Here is a 17,500-nt window from a genome sequence, read left to right on the forward strand (position 1 = left end):
GTCTACTGTATAGCGGAGAACTAGTGTCTACTGTATAGCGGAGAACTAGTGTCTACTGTATAGCGGAGAACTAGTGTCTACTGTATAGCGGAGAACTAGTGTCTACTCTATAGCGGAGAACTAGTGTCTACTCTATAGCGGAGAACTAGTGTCTACTCTATAGCGGAGAACTAGTGTCTACTGTATAGCGGAGAACTAGTGTCTACTGTATAGCGGAGAACTAGTGTCTACTCTATAGCGGAGAACTAGTGTCTACTGTATAGCGGAGAACTAGTGTCTACTGTATAGCGGAGAACTAGTGTCTACTCTATAGCGGAGAACTAGTGTCTACTGTATAGCGGAGAACTAGTGTCTACTCTATAGTGGAGAACTAGTGTCTACTCTATAGTGGAGAACTAGTGTCTACTCTATAGTGGAGAACTAGTGTCTACTCTATAGTGGAGAACTAGTGTCTACTCTATAGTGGAGAACTAGTGTCTACTCTATAGTGGAGAACTAGTGTCTACTCTATAGTGGAGAACTAGTGTCTACTCTATAGTGGAGAACTAGTGTCTACTCTATAGTGGAGAACTAGTGTCTACTCTATAGTGGAGAACTAGTGTCTACTCTATAGTGGAGAACTAGTGTCTACTCTATAGTGGAGAACTAGTGTCTACTCTATAGTGGAGAACTAGTGTCTACTCTATAGTGGAGAACTAGTGTCTACTCTATAGCGGAGAACTAGTGTCTACTCTATAGCGGAGAACTAGTGTCTACTCTATAGCGGAGAACTAGTGTCTACTGTATAGCGGAGAACTAGTATCTACTGTATAGCGGAGAACTAGTGTCTACTGTATAGCGGAGAACTAGTGTCTACTGTATAGCGGAGAACTAGTGTCTACTGTATAGCGGAGAACTAGTGTCTACTCTATAGCGGAGAACTAGTGTCTACTGTATAGTGGAGAACTAGTGTCTACTCTATAGTGTAGAACTAGTGTCTACTCTATAGTGTAGAACTAGTGTCTACTCTATAGCGTAGAACTAGTGTCTACTGTATAGCGGAGAACTAGTGTCTACTGTATAGCGGAGAACTAGTGTCTACTGTATAGCGGAGAACTAGTGTCTACTGTATAGCGGAGAACTAGTGTCTACTGTATAGCGGAGAACTAGTGTCTACTGTATAGCGGAGAACTAGTGTCTACTGTATAGCGGAGAACTAGTGTCTACTGTATAGCGGAGAACTAGTGTCTACTGTATAGCGGAGAACTAGTGTCTACTGTATAGCGGAGAACTAGTGTCTACTGTATAGCGGAGAACTAGTGTCTACTGTATAGCGGAGAACTAGTGTCTACTGTATAGCGGAGAACTAGTGTCTACTGTATAGCGGAGAACTAGTGTCTACTGTATAGCGGAGAACTAGTGTCTACTGTATAGCGGAGAACTAGTGTCTACTGTATAGCGGAGAACTAGTGTCTACTGTATAGCGGAGAACTAGTGTCTACTGTATAGCGGAGAACTAGTGTCTACTGTATAGCGGAGAACTAGTGTCTACTGTATAGCGGAGAACTAGTGTCTACTGTATAGCGGAGAACTAGTGTCTACTGTATAGCGGAGAACTAGTGTCTACTGTATAGCGGAGAACTAGTGTCTACTGTATAGCGGAGAACTAGTGTCTACTGTATAGCGGAGAACTAGTGTCTACTGTATAGCGGAGAACTAGTGTCTACTGTATAGCGGAGAACTAGTGTCTACTGTATAGCGGAGAACTAGTGTCTACTGTATAGCGGAGAACTAGTGTCTACTGTATAGTCAGCTAGTGTCTACTGTATAGTGTAGAACTAGTGTCTACTGTATAGTGAACTAGTGTCTACTGTATAGCGGAGAACTAGTGTCTACTGTATAGCGGAGAACTAGTGTCTACTGTATAGCGGAGAACTAGTGTCTACTGTATAGCGGAGAACTAGTGTCTACTGTATAGCGGAGAACTAGTGTCTACTGTATAGCGGAGAACTAGTGTCTACTGTATAGCGGAGAACTAGTGTCTACTGTATAGCGGAGAACTAGTGTCTACTGTATAGCGGAGAACTAGTGTCTACTGTATAGCGGAGAACTAGTGTCTACTGTATAGCGGAGAACTAGTGTCTACTCTATAGCGGAGAACTAGTGTCTACTCTATAGCGGAGAACTAGTGTCTACTCTATAGCGGAGAACTAGTGTCTACTCTATAGCGGAGAACTAGTGTCTACTCTATAGCGGAGAACTAGTGTCTACTCTATAGCGGAGAACTAGTGTCTACTGTATAGTGGAGAACTAGTGTCTACTCTATAGTGGAGAACTAGTGTCTACTCTATAGTGGAGAACTAGTGTCTACTCTATAGTGGAGAACTAGTGTCTACTCTATAGTGGAGAACTAGTGTCTACTCTATAGTGGAGAACTAGTGTCTACTCTATAGTGGAGAACTAGTGTCTACTCTATAGTGGAGAACTAGTGTCTACTCTATAGTGGAGAACTAGTGTCTACTCTATAGTGGAGAACTAGTGTCTACTCTATAGTGGAGAACTAGTGTCTACTCTATAGTGGAGAACTAGTGTCTACTCTATAGTGGAGAACTAGTGTCTACTCTATAGTGGAGAACTAGTGTCTACTCTATAGTGGAGAACTAGTGTCTACTCTATAGTGGAGAACTAGTGTCTACTCTATAGTGGAGAACTAGTGTCTACTCTATAGTGGAGAACTAGTGTCTACTGTATAGTGGAGAACTAGTGTCTACTGTATAGTGGAGAACTAGTGTCTACTCTATAGTGGAGAACTAGTGTCTACTGTATAGTGGAGAACTAGTGTCTACTGTATAGTGGAGAACTAGTGTCTACTGTATAGTGGAGAACTAGTGTCTACTCTATAGTGGAGAACTAGTGTCTACTGTATAGTAGAGAACTAGTGTCTACTGTATAGTGGAGAACTAGTGTTTACTGTATAGTGGAGAACTAGTGTCTACTGTATAGTGGAATTTAACTGGTTTCTCTGTGCTTTTTACAGGTGGACAGAGCTGTAGACTACCTGACCCAGCATGCCTCTCTCCCCACCGCTAACCTGGGCTTCACTGTTACCGTGGGAACGCAGCGAGGCATCTACCTCCGAGACCCCACCCAGGTCCTGTCCCCCTCCGACCACGGGGTCGGCATTGAACCCGTTTTCCCCGAAAATACCGGTATTACACACACACACACACACACACACACACACACACACACACACACACACACACACACTGCGTGGTCGGTCTGTCCTCTTTAGTTCTATTAATTGGTCCATTCTACTTCCTGTTTGACAGAGAACACGGAGCGTATTTCTCTGCAACTGCACCTGGCCCTGACATGCTCCGCCTCCTGGGTGCAGTGTCCCTCCCACCTGGAGCTCATGAACCAGTGTCGTCATGTCAACGTCAGAGTCGATCCCCTGGGGCTCCGAGAGGGACTGCATTATACTGAGGTACGGAGAGGAGGGGGAGGAACTGGTTTATACTGAGGTACGGAGAGAGAGAGAGAGAGGGACTGGTTTATACTGAGGGACGGAGAGGAGAGAGAGAGACTGGTTTATACTGAGGTACGGAGAGGAGAGAGAGAGAGGGACTGGTTTATACTGAGGGACGGAGAGGAGAGAGAGGGAGGGACTGGTTTATACTGAGGTACGGAGAGGAGAGAGAGGGACTGGTTTATACTGAGGTACGGAGAGGAGAGAGAGGGACTGGTTTATACTGAGGTACAGAGAGGAGAGAGAGGGACTGGTTTATACTGAGGTACGGAGAGGAGAGGGGGACTGGTTTATACTGAGGTACGGAGAGGAGAGAGAGGGACTGGTTTATACTGAGGTACAGAGAGGAGAGAGAGGGACTGGTTTATACTGAGGTACGGAGAGGAGAGAGAGAGAGGGACTGGTTTATACTGAGGGACGGAGAGGAGAGAGAGAGAGGGACTGGTTTATACTGAGGTACGGAGAGGAGAGAGAGAGACTGGTTTATACTGAGGTACGGAGAGGAGAGAGAGAGGGACTGGTTTATACTGAGGTACGGAGAGGAGAGAGAGGGACTGGTTTATACTGGGGTACGGAGAGGAGAGAGAGGGACTGGTTTATACTGAGGTACTGAGAGGAGAGAGAGAGACTGGTTTATACTGAGGTACGGAGAGGAGAGAGAGAGAGGGACTGGTTTATACTGAGGGACGGAGAGGAGAGAGAGGGAGGGACTGGTTTATACTGAGGTACGGAGAGGAGAGAGAGGGACTGGTTTATACTGAGGTACGGAGAGGAGAGAGAGAGGGACTGGTTTATACTGAGGTACGGAGAGGAGAGAGAGGGACTGGTTTATACTGGGGTACGGAGAGGAGAGAGAGGGACTGGTTTATACTGAGGTACTGAGAGGAGAGAGAGGGACTGGTTTATACTGAGGTACGGAGAGGAGAGAGAGGGACTGGTTTATACTGAGGTACGGAGAGGAGAGAGAGGGAGGGACTGGTTTATACTGAGGGACGGAGAGGAGAGAGAGAGAGGGACTGGTTTATACTGAGGTACGGAGAGGAGAGAGAGACTGGTTTATACTGAGGTACGGAGAGGAGAGAGAGGGACTGGTTTATACTGAGGTACGGAGAGGAGAGAGAGGGACTGGTTTATACTGAGGTACGGAGAGGAGAGGGGGAGGGACTGGTTTATACTGAGGTACGGAGAGGAGAGAGAGGGACTGGTTTATACTGAGGTACGGAGAGGAGAGAGGGACTGGTTTATACTGAGGTACGGAGAGGAGAGAGAGGGACTGGTTTATACTGAGGTACGGAGAGGAGAGAGAGGGAGGGACTGGTTTATACTGAGGGACGGAGAGAGAGAGAGAGGGACTGGTTTATACTGAGGTACGGAGAGGAGAGAGAGGGACTGGTTTATACTGAGGTACGGAGAGGAGAGAGAGGGACTGGTTTATACTGAGGTACGGAGAGGAGAGAGAGGGACTGGTTTATACTGAGGTACTGAGAGGAGAGAGAGGGACTGGTTTATACTGAGGTACGGAGAGGAGAGAGAGGGACTGGTTCATACTGAGGTACAGAGAGGAGAGAGAGAGGGACTGGTTTATACTGAGGTACGGAGAGGAGAGAGAGGGAGGGACTGGTTTATACTGAGGTACAGAGAGGAGAGAGAGAGGGACTGGTTTATACTGGGGTACGGAGAGGAGAGAGAGGGACTGGTTTATACTGAGGTACTGAGAGGAGAGAGAGGGACTGGTTTATACTGAGGTACGGAGAGGGGAGAGAGGGACTGGTTTATACTGAGGTACAGAGAGGAGAGGGGGACTGGTTTATACTGAGGTACGGAGAGGAGAGAGAGGGAGGGACTGGTTTATACTGAGGTACGGAGAGGAGAGAGAGAGGGGGACTGGTTTATACTGAGGTACGGAGAGGAGAGAGAGGGACTGGTTTATACTGAGGGACGGAGAGGAGAGAGAGGGACTGGTTTATACTGGGGTACAGAGAGGAGAGAGAGAGGGACTGGTTTATACTGGGGTACGGAGAGGAGAGAGAGGGACTGGTTTATACTGAGGTACTGAGAGGAGAGAGAGGGACTGGTTTATACTGAGGTACGGAGAGGGGAGAGAGGGACTGGTTTATACTGAGGTACAGAGAGGAGAGAGAGAGGGACTGGTTTATACTGGGGTACGGAGAGGAGAGAGAGGGACTGGTTTATACTGAGGTACGGAGAGAGAGAGAGAGGGACTGGTTTATACTGAGGTACGGAGAGAGGAGAGAGAGGGACTGGTTTATACTGAGGTACAGAGAGGAGAGAGAGAGGGACTGGTTTATACTGAGGTACGGAGAGGAGAGAGAGGGACTGGTTTATACTGAGGTACGGAGAGGAGAGAGAGGGACTGGTTTATACTGAGGTACAGAGAGGAGAGAGAGAGGGACTGGTTTATATTGAGGTACGGAGAGGGAGGGACTGGTTTATACTGAGGTACAGAGAGGAGAGAGAGAGGGACTGGTTTATACTGAGGTACGGAGAGGAGAGGGAGGGACTGGTTTATACTGAGGTACGGAGAGGAGAGGAGGGACTGGTTTATACTGAGGTACGGAGAGGGAGGGACTGGTTTATACTGAGGTACGGAGAGGAGAGAGAGGGACTGGTTTATACTGAGGTACGGAGAGAGAGAGAGGGACTGGTTTATACTGAGGTACGGAGAGGAGAGAGGGACTGGTTTATACTGAGGTACGGAGAGGAGAGAGAGGGACTGGTTTATACTGAGGTACGGAGAGGAGAGAGAGGGACTGGTTTATACTGAGGTACGGAGAGGAGAGAGAGGGACTGGTTTATACTGAGGTACGGAGAGGAGAGAGGGACTGGTTTATACTGAGGTACGGAGAGGAGAGAGAGGGACTGGTTTATACTGAGGTACGGAGAGGAGAGAGAGGGACTGGTTTATACTGAGGTACGGAGAGGAGAGAGAGGGACTGGTTTATACTGAGGTACGGAGAGGAGAGAGGGACTGGTTTATACTGAGGTACGGAGAGGAGAGAGAGGGACTGGTTTATACTGAGGTACGGAGAGGAGAGAGAGGGACTGGTTTATACTGAGGCACGGAGAGGAGAGAGAGGGACTGCATTATACTGAGGTACGGAGAGGAGAGAGAGAGGGACTGCATTATACTGAGGTACGGAGAGGAGAGAGAGAGGGACTGGTTTATACTGAGGTACGGAGAGGAGAGAGAGGGACTGGTTTATACTGAGGTACGGAGAGGAGAGAGGGACTGGTTTATACTGAGGTACGGAGAGGAGAGAGAGAGAGAGAGAGAGGGACTGGTTTATACTGAGGTACGGAGAGGAGAGAGAGAGGGACTGCATTATACTGAGGTACGGAGAGGAGAGAGAGGGACTGGTTTATACTGAGGTACGGAGAGGAGAGAGAGGGACTGGTTTATACTGAGGGACGGAGAGGAGAGAGAGGGACTGGTTTATACTGAGGTACGGAGAGGAGAGAGAGGGACTGGTTTATACTGAGGTACGGAGAGGAGAGAGAGAGGGACTGCATTATACTGAGGTACGGAGAGGAGAGAGAGGGACTGCATTATACTGAGGGACGGAGAGGAGAGAGAGGGACTGGTTTATACTGAGGTACGGAGAGGAGAGAGAGAGGGACTGGTTCATACTGAGGTACGGAGAGGAGAGAGAGGGACTGGTTTATACTGAGGTACGGAGAGGAGAGAGAGGGACTGGTTTATACTGAGGTACGGAGAGGAGAGAGAGGGACTGGTTTATACTGAGGTACGGAGAGAGAGGGACTGGTTTATACTGAGGTACGGAGAGGAGAGGGGGAGGGACTGGTTTATACTGAGGTACGGAGAGAGAGGGACTGGTTTATACTGAGGTACGGAGAGGAGAGAGGGACTGCATTATACTGAGGTACGGAGAGGAGAGAGAGGGACTGGTTTATACTGAGGTACGGAGAGGAGAGAGAGGGACTGGTTTATACTGAGGTACGGAGAGGAGAGAGAGGGACTGGTTTATACTGAGGTACAGAGAGGAGAGAGGGACTGGTTTATACTGAGGTACGGAGAGGAGAGAGAGGGACTGGTTTATACTGAGGTACGGAGAGGAGAGAGAGGGACTGGTTTATACTGAGGCACGGAGAGGAGAGAGAGGGACTGCATTATACTGAGGTACGGAGAGGAGAGAGAGAGGGACTGGTTCATACTGAGGTACGGAGAGGAGAGAGAGGGACTGGTTTATACTGAGGTACGGAGAGGAGAGAGAGGGACTGGTTTATACTGAGGTACGGAGAGGAGAGAGAGGGACTGGTTTATACTGAGGTACGGAGAGGAGAGAGAGGGACTGGTTTATACTGAGGTACAGAGAGGAGAGAGGGACTGGTTTATACTGAGGTACGGAGAGGAGAGAGAGGGACTGGTTTATACTGAGGCACGGAGAGGAGAGAGAGGGACTGCATTATACTGAGGTACGGAGAGGAGAGAGAGAGGGACTGGTTCATACTGAGGTACGGAGAGGAGAGAGAGGGACTGGTTTATACTGAGGTACGGAGAGGAGAGAGAGGGACTGGTTTATACTGAGGTACGGAGAGGAGAGAGAGGGACTGGTTTATACTGAGGTACGGAGAGGAGAGAGAGGGACTGGTTTATACTGAGGTACGGAGAGGAGAGAGAGGGACTGGTTTATACTGAGGTACGGAGAGGAGAGAGAGGGACTGGTTTATACTGAGGTACAGAGAGGAGTGCTTTTACACCTGCATTGTTTGCTGTTTGGGGTTTTAGGCTGGGTTTCTGTACAGCACTTTGAGATATCAGCTGATGTACGAAGGGCTATATAAATAAATTTGATTTGATTTGATTTGATTTAGGAGAGAGAGAGGGACTGGTTTATACTGAGGTACGGAGAGGAGAGAGAGGGACTGGTTTATACTGAGGTACGGAGAGGAGAGGGAGGGACTGGTTTATACTGAGGGACGGAGAGGAGAGAGAGGGACTGCATTATACTGAGGTACGGAGAGGAGAGAGAGAGAGAGAGAGGGGGACTGGTTTATACTGAGGTACAGAGAGGAGAGAGGGACTGGTTTATACTGAGGTACGGAGAGGAGAGAGAGGGACTGCATTATACTGAGGTACGGAGAGGAGAGAGAGAGAGAGAGAGGGGGACTGGTTTATACTGAGGTACAGAGAGGAGAGAGGGACTGGTTTATACTGAGGTACGGAGAGGAGAGAGAGAGGGACTGCATTATACTGAGGTACGGAGAGGAGAGAGAGGGACTGCATTATACTGAGGGACGGAGAGGAGAGAGAGAGGGACTGGTTTATACTGAGGTACGGAGAGGAGAGAGAGAGGGACTGGTTCATACTGAGGTACGGAGAGGAGAGAGAGGGACTGGTTTATATTGAGGGACGGAGAGGAGAGAGAGAGAGGGACTGGTTTATACTGAGGTACGGAGAGGAGAGAGAGGGACTGGTTTATACTGAGGTACGGAGAGGAGAGAGAGGGACTGGTTTATACTGAGGTACGGAGAGGAGAGAGAGGGACTGCATTATACTGAGGGACGGAGAGGAGAGAGAGGGACTGGTTTATACTGAGGTACGGAGAGGAGAGAGAGGGACTGGTTTATACTGAGGTACGGAGAGGAGAGAGAGGGACTGGTTCATACTGAGGCACGGAGAGGAGAGAGAGGGACTGGTTTATACTGAGGTACGGAGAGGAGAGCGAGGGACTGGTTTATACTGAGGTACGGAGAGGAGAGCGAGGGACTGGTTTATACTGAGGTACGGAGAGGAGAGAGAGGGACTGGTTTATACTGAGGTACGGAGAGGAGAGAGAGGGACTGGTTTATACTGAGGTACGGAGAGGAGAGAGGGACTGGTTTATACTGAGGTACGGAGAGGGGAGAGAGGGACTGGTTTATACTGAGGTACGGAGAGGAGAGAGGGACTGGTTTATACTGAGGTACGGAGAGGAGAGAGAGGGACTGGTTTATACTGAGGTACGGAGAGGAGAGAGGGACTGCATTATACTGAGGTACGGAGAGGAGAGAGAGGGACTGGTTTATACTGAGGTACGGAGAGGAGAGAGAGGGACTGGTTTATACTGAGGTACGGAGAGGGACTGGTTTATACTGAGGTACGGAGAGGAGAGGGAGGGACTGGTTTATACTGAGGTACGGAGAGGAGAGAGAGGGAGGGACTGGTTTATACTGAGGGACGGAGAGGAGAGAGAGAGAGGGACTGGTTTATACTGAGGTACGGAGAGGAGAGAGAGAGACTGGTTTATACTGAGGTACGGAGAGGAGAGAGAGGGACTGGTTTATACTGAGGTACGGAGAGGAGAGAGAGAGACTGGTTTATACTGAGGTACGGAGAGGAGAGAGAGGGACTGGTTTATACTGAGGTACGGAGAGGGGAGAGAGAGGGACTGGTTTATACTGAGGTACGGAGAGGAGAGAGAGGGACTGGTTTATACTGAGGTACAGAGAGGAGAGAGAGGGACTGCATTATACTGAGGTACGGAGAGGAGAGAGAGAGAGGGACTGGTTTATACTGAGGGACGGAGAGGAGAGAGAGGGACTGGTTTATACTGAGGTACGGAGAGGAGAGAGAGAGGGACTGGTTTATACTGAGGTACGGAGAGGAGAGAGAGAGGGACTGGTTTATACTGGGGTACGGAGAGGAGAGAGAGGGACTGGTTTATACTGAGGTACAGAGAGGAGAGAGAGGGACTGCATTATACTGAGGTACGGAGAGGAGAGAGAGAGGGACTGGTTTATACTGAGGGACGGAGAGGAGAGAGAGAGAGGGACTGGTTTATACTGAGGTACGGAGAGGAGAGAGAGAGACTGGTTTATACTGAGGTACGGAGAGAGGAGAGAGAGGGACTGGTTTATACTGAGGTACAGAGAGGAGAGAGAGAGGGACTGGTTTATACTGGGGTACGGAGAGGAGAGAGAGGGACTGGTTTATACTGAGGTACGGAGAGGAGAGAGAGAGGGACTGGTTTATACTGAGGTACGGAGAGGAGAGAGAGGGACTGGTTTATACTGAGGTACAGAGAGGAGAGAGAGAGGGACTGGTTTATACTGAGGTACGGAGAGGAGAGAGAGGGACTGGTTTATACTGAGGTACGGAGAGGAGAGAGAGGGACTGCATTATACTGAGGTACGGAGAGGAGAGAGAGGGACTGGTTCATACTGAGGTACGGAGAGGAGAGAGAGGGACTGGTTTATACTGAGGTACGGAGAGGAGAGAGAGGGACTGGTTTATACTGAGGGACGGAGAGGAGAGAGAGGGACTGGTTTATACTGAGGTACAGAGAGGAGAGAGAGGGACTGGTTTATATTGAGGTACAGAGAGGAGAGAGAGGGACTGGTTTATACTGAGGTACAGAGAGGAGAGAGAGAGGGACTGGTTTATATTGAGGTACGGAGAGGAGAGAGAGGGACTGGTTTATACTGAGGTACAGAGAGGAGAGAGAGGGACTGGTTTATACTGAGGTACAGAGAGGAGAGAGAGAGGGACTGGTTTATATTGAGGTACGGAGAGGGAGGGACTGGTTTATACTGAGGTACAGAGAGGAGAGAGAGAGGGACTGGTTTATACTGAGGTACGGAGAGGAGAGGGAGGGACTGGTTTATACTGAGGTACGGAGAGGAGAGGGAGGGACTGGTTTATACTGAGGTACGGAGAGGGAGGGACTGGTTTATACTGAGGTACGGAGAGGAGAGAGAGGGACTGGTTTATACTGAGGTACGGAGAGGAGAGCGAGAGGGACTGGTTTATACTGAGGTACGGAGAGGAGAGAGGGACTGGTTTATACTGAGGTACGGAGAGGAGAGAGAGGGACTGGTTTATACTGAGGTACGGAGAGGAGAGAGAGGGACTGGTTTATACTGAGGTACGGAGAGGAGAGAGGGACTGGTTTATACTGAGGTACGGAGAGGAGAGAGAGGGACTGGTTTATACTGAGGTACGGAGAGGAGAGAGAGGAACTGGTTTATACTGAGGTACGGAGAGGAGAGAGGGACTGGTTTATACTGAGGTACGGAGAGGAGAGAGAGAGGGACTGCATTATACTGAGGTACGGAGAGGAGAGAGAGGGACTGGTTTATACTGAGGTACGGAGAGGAGAGAGAGGGACTGGTTTATACTGAGGGACGGAGAGGAGAGAGAGGGACTGGTTTATACTGAGGGACGGAGAGGAGAGAGAGGGACTGCATTATACTGAGGTACGGAGAGGAGAGAGAGAGGGACTGCATTATACTGAGGTACGGAGAGGAGAGAGAGGGACTGCATTATACTGAGGTACGGAGAGGAGAGAGAGAGGGACTGGTTCATACTGAGGTACGGAGAGGAGAGAGAGGGACTGGTTTATACTGAGGTACGGAGAGGAGAGAGAGGGACTGGTTTATACTGAGGTACGGAGAGGAGAGAGAGGGACTGGTTTATACTGAGGTACGGAGAGGAGAGAGAGGGACTGGTTTATACTGAGGTACGGAGAGGAGAGAGGGACTGCATTATACTGAGGTACGGAGAGGAGAGAGAGGGACTGGTTTATACTGAGGTACAGAGAGGAGAGAGAGAGGGACTGGTTTATACTGGGGTACGGAGAGGAGAGAGGGACTGCATTATACTGAGGTACGGAGAGGAGAGAGAGGGACTGGTTCATACTGAGGTACGGAGAGGAGAGAGGGACTGGTTTATACTGAGGTACGGAGAGGAGAGAGAGGGACTGGTTCATACTGAGGTACGGAGAGGAGAGCGAGGGACTGGTTTATACTGAGGTACGGAGAGGAGAGAGGGACTGGTTTATACTGAGGTACGGAGAGGAGAGAGGGACTGGTTTATACTGAGGTACGGAGAGGAGAGAGGGACTGGTTTATACTGAGGTACGGAGAGGAGAGAGAGGGACTGGTTCATACTGAGGTACGGAGAGGAGAGAGAGGGACTGGTTTATACTGAGGTACAGAGAGGAGAGAGGGACTGGTTTATACTGAGGTACGGAGAGGAGAGAGAGGGACTGGTTCATACTGAGGTACGGAGAGGAGAGAGAGGGACTGGTTTATACTGAGGTACAGAGAGGAGAGAGAGAGGGACTGGTTTATACTGAGGTACGGAGAGGAGAGAGAGGGACTGGTTTATACTGAGGTACAGAGAGGAGGGAGGGACTGGTTTATACTGAGGGACGGAGAGGAGAGAGAGGGACTGCATTATACTGAGGTACGGAGAGGAGAGAGAGAGAGAGAGGGGGACTGGTTTATACTGAGGTACAGAGAGGAGAGAGGGACTGGTTTATACTGAGGTACGGAGAGGAGAGAGAGGGACTGGTTCATACTGTGGTACGGAGAGGAGAGCGAGGGACTGGTTTATACTGAGGTACAGAGAGGAGAGAGGGACTGGTTTATACTGAGGTACGGAGAGGAGAGAGAGGGACTGCATTATACTGAGGTACGGAGAGGAGAGAGAGGGACTGGTTTATACTGAGGTACGGAGAGGAGAGAGAGAGAGGGACTGGTTTATACTGAGGGACGGAGAGGAGAGAGAGGGACTGGTTTATACTGAGGTACGGAGAGGAGAGAGAGGGACTGCATTATACTGAGGGACGGAGAGGAGAGAGAGGGACTGGTTTATACTGAGGTACGGAGAGGAGAGAGAGGGACTGCATTATACTGAGGGACGGAGAGGAGAGAGAGGGACTGGTTTATACTGAGGTACGGAGAGGAGAGAGAGAGGGACTGGTTTATACTGAGGTACGGAGAGGAGAGAGAGGGACTGGTTTATACTGAGGGACGGAGAGGAGAGAGTGGGACTGGTTTATACTGAGGTACGGAGAGGAGAGAGAGGGACTGGTTTATACTGAGGTACGGAGAGGAGAGAGAGGGACTGGTTTATACTGAGGTACGGAGAGGAGAGAGGGACTGCATTATACTGAGGTACGGAGAGGAGAGAGAGGGACTGATTTATACTGAGGTACGGAGAGGAGAGGGGGACTGGTTTATACTGAGGTACGGAGAGGAGAGAGAGGGACTGGTTTATACTGAGGTACGGAGAGGAGAGAGAGGGACTGGTTTATACTGAGGTACGGAGAGGAGAGAGAGGGACTGGTTTATACTGAGGTACGGAGAGGAGAGAGAGAGGGACTGGTTTATACTGAGGTACGGAGAGGAGAGAGAGGGACTGGTTTATACTGAGGGACGGAGAGGAGAGAGTGGGACTGGTTTATACTGAGGTACGGAGAGGAGAGAGAGGGACTGGTTTATACTGAGGTACGGAGAGGAGAGAGAGGGACTGGTTTATACTGAGGTACGGAGAGGAGAGAGGGACTGCATTATACTGAGGTACGGAGAGGAGAGAGAGGGACTGATTTATACTGAGGTACGGAGAGGAGAGGGGGACTGGTTTATACTGAGGTACGGAGAGGAGAGAGAGGGACTGGTTCATACTGAGGTACGGAGAGGAGAGAGAGGGACTGGTTTATACTGAGGTACGGAGAGGAGAGAGGGACTGGTTTATACTGAGGTACTGAGAGGAGAGAGAGGGACTGGTTTATACTGAGGTACAGAGAGGAGAGAGAGGGACTGGTTTATACTGAGGCACGGAGAGGAGAGAGAGGGACTGCATTATACTGAGGTACGGAGAGGAGAGAGAGAGGGACTGGTTCATACTGAGGTACGGAGAGGAGAGAGAGGGACTGGTTTATACTGAGGTACAGAGAGGAGAGAGAGAGGGACTGGTTCATACTGAGGTACGGAGAGGAGAGAGAGGGACTGGTTTATACTGAGGTACGGAGAGGAGAGAGAGGGACTGGTTTATACTGAGGTACAGAGAGGAGAGAGAGAGGGACTGGTTTATACTGAGGTACGGAGAGGAGAGAGAGGGACTGGTTTATACTGAGGTACTGAGAGGAGAGAGGGACTGGTTTATACTGAGGTACGGAGAGGAGAGAGAGGGACTGGTTTATACTGAGGTACGGAGAGGAGAGGGAGGGACTGGTTTATACTGAGGTACAGAGAGGAGAGCGAGGGACTGGTTTATATTGAGGTACGGAGAGGAGAGAGAGGGACTGGTTTATACTGAGGGACGGAGAGGAGAGGGAGGGACTGGTTTATACTGAGGGACGGAGAGGAGAGAGAGGGACTGCATTATACTGAGGTACGGAGAGGAGAGAGAGAGAGAGAGGGGGACTGGTTTATACTGAGGTACGGAGAGGAGAGAGGGACTGGTTTATACTGAGGTACGGAGAGGAGAGAGAGGGACTGGTTTATACTGAGGTACAGAGAGGAGAGAGGGACTGGTTTATACTGAGGTACGGAGAGGAGAGAGAGGGACTGGTTCATACTGTGGTACGGAGAGGAGAGCGAGGGACTGGTTTATACTGAGGTACAGAGAGGAGAGAGGGACTGGTTTATACTGAGGTACGGAGAGGAGAGAGAGGGACTGCATTATACTGAGGTACGGAGAGGAGAGAGAGGGACTGGTTTATACTGAGGTACGGAGAGGAGAGAGAGAGAGGGACTGGTTTATACTGAGGGACGGAGAGGAGAGAGAGGGACTGCATTATACTGAGGTACGGAGAGGAGAGAGAGGGACTGGTTTATACTGAGGTACGGAGAGGAGAGAGAGAGAGGGACTGCATTATACTGAGGGACGGAGAGGAGAGAGAGGGACTGCATTATACTGAGGTACGGAGAGGAGAGAGAGGGACTGGTTTATACTGAGGTACGGAGAGGAGAGAGAGGGACTGGTTTATACTGAGGTACGGAGAGGAGAGAGAGGGACTGGTTTATACTGAGGTACGGAGAGGAGAGGGAGGGACTGGTTTATACTGAGGTACAGAGAGGAGAGGGGGACTGGTTTATACTGAGGTACGGAGAGGAGAGAGAGAGGGACTGCATTATACTGAGGTACGGAGAGGAGAGAGAGGGACTGGTTTATACTGAGGTACGGAGAGGAGAGAGAGAGAGAGAGAGAGTCCAGTATTTAATCCAGTATTGGACCTGTTTCAGGAAGAGAGAGAGAGGAGGATGTCCAGTATTTAATCCAGTAGTGGACCTGTTGTGTTTCAGGTGTGTGGTTATGACACAGCGTCCCCCAGCTCTGGCCCTCTGTTCAGAGTCCCCATCACGGTTATCATCCCCACCAAGTAAGACCACGACGTCTGTACAACACAATCAATACTTCTATACAATCAATACTTCTGTTCAACACAATCAATACTTCTGTACAATCAATACTTCTGTACAACACAATCAATACTTCTGTTCAACACAATCAATACTTCTGTACAACACAATCAATACTTCTGTACAACACAATCAATACTTCTGTACAACACAATCAATACTTCTATACAACACAATCAAGTGAAACTGTTTAAAATGAGTTCAGTAGCTAGTTAGCTTTCTAGCTACGTGTTTAGCTTCTTCCTAAATGGGATTTTACATGTACTTGTTAGCATTGCTAACCTTCAGACTACAGAAACTCCAATGGGATTTTACATGTACTTGTTAGCATTGCTAACCTTCAGACTACAGAAACTCCAATGGGATTTTACATGTACTTGTTAGCATTGCTAACCTTCAGACTACAGAAACTCCAATGGGATTTGAAAATAAACAGCGCCCCCTTGTGTTTAATGCCGGTATTACCGGATATCCCGGTATGTTACACAGTCAGTTTGACAATCTGAATACCGCCCCAAGCCTAGTGAATGGTGTTGTCCTGAGTACGGTATGTCCCCTGTCTCTCTGCTCTAGTCTAGTGAATGGTGTTGTGTTGTCCTGAGTACGGTATGTCCCCTGTCTCTCTGCTCTAGTCTAGTGAATGGTGTTGTCCCGAGTACGGTATGTCCCCTGTCTCTCTGCTCTAGTCTAGTGAATGGTGTTGTTGTCCTGAGTACGGTATGTCCCCTGTCTCTCTGCTCTAGTCTAGTGAATGGTGTTGTTGTCCTGAGTACGGTATGTCCCCTGTCTCTCTGCTCTAGTCTAGTGAATGGTGTTGTGTTGTCCTGAGTACGGTATGTCCCCTGTCTCTCTGCTCTAGTCTAGTGAATGGTGTTGTGTTGTCCCGAGTACGGTATGTCCCCTGTCTCTCTGCTCTAGTCTAGTGAATGGTGTTGTGTTGTCCTGAGTACGGTATGTCCCCTGTATCTCTGCTCTAGTCTAGTGAATGGTGTTGTCCTGAGCACGGTATGTCCCCTGTCTCTCTGCTCTAGTCTAGTGAATGGTGTTGTCCTGAGTACGGTATGTCCCCTGTCTCTCTGCTCTAGTCTAGTGAATGGTGTTGTGTTGTCCTGAGTACGGTATGTCCCCTGTCTCTCTGCTCTAGTCTAGTGAATGGTGTTGTGTTGTCCTGAGTACGGTATGTCCCCTGTCTCTCTGCTCTAGCCTAGTGAATGGTGTTGTGTTGTCCTGAGTACGGTATGTCCCCTGTGTCTCTGCTCTAGTCTAGTGAATGGTGTTGTGTTGTCCTAAGTACGGTATGTCCCCTGTCTCTCTGCTCTAGTCTAGTGAATGGTGTTGTCCTGAGTACGGTATGTCCTCTGTCTCTCTGCTCTAGTCTAGTGAATGGTGTTGTGTTGTCCTGAGTACGGTATGTCCCCTGTCTCTCTGCTCTAGTCTAGTGAATGGTGTTGTGTTGTCCTGAGTACGGTATGTCCCCTGTCTCTCTGCTCTAGTCTAGTGAATGGTGTTGTCCTGAGTACGGTATGTCCCCTGTCTCTCTGCTCTAGTCTAGTGGATGGTGTTGTGTTGTCCTGAGTAGAATTCCTGAGGGCCACAGTCAGGAGGTTCTGTTCACAGATGTCCCCTGTGTCTCTGTAGAGTTCCTGAGGGCCACAGTCAGGTGGTTCTGTTCACAGATGTGTCTCTGTAGAGATCCTGAGGGCCACAGTCAGGAGGTTCTGTTCACAGATGTCTCTCTGTAGAGTTCCTCAGGGCCACAGTCAGGAGGTTCTGTTCACAGATGTCCCCTGTGTCTCTGTAGAGTTCCTGAGGGCCACA

At 49.4% G+C, this 17,500-nt stretch overlaps 1 protein-coding gene across 2 annotated transcripts in view; it reads left to right on the plus strand.

Annotated features, from left to right (window-relative positions):
- Positions 1 to 17,500, plus strand: part of tpp2 (tripeptidyl peptidase 2) — a 106,576-nt gene that overhangs the window by 34,325 nt on the left and 54,751 nt on the right. For both annotated transcript variants that reach the window (XM_052517437.1, XM_052517438.1), the window contains exons 12-14: positions 3,017 to 3,188; positions 3,312 to 3,469; positions 15,566 to 15,642. In XM_052517437.1, the coding sequence (XP_052373397.1) occupies positions 3,017 to 3,188; positions 3,312 to 3,469; positions 15,566 to 15,642 (407 nt within the window). The remainder of the gene's footprint in view (positions 1 to 3,016; positions 3,189 to 3,311; positions 3,470 to 15,565; positions 15,643 to 17,500) is intronic.

Source organism: Oncorhynchus keta, unplaced genomic scaffold, assembly GCF_023373465.1.
Source record: "Oncorhynchus keta strain PuntledgeMale-10-30-2019 unplaced genomic scaffold, Oket_V2 Un_scaffold_785_pilon_pilon, whole genome shotgun sequence".
NCBI lineage: Eukaryota > Metazoa > Chordata > Actinopteri > Salmoniformes > Salmonidae > Oncorhynchus > Oncorhynchus keta.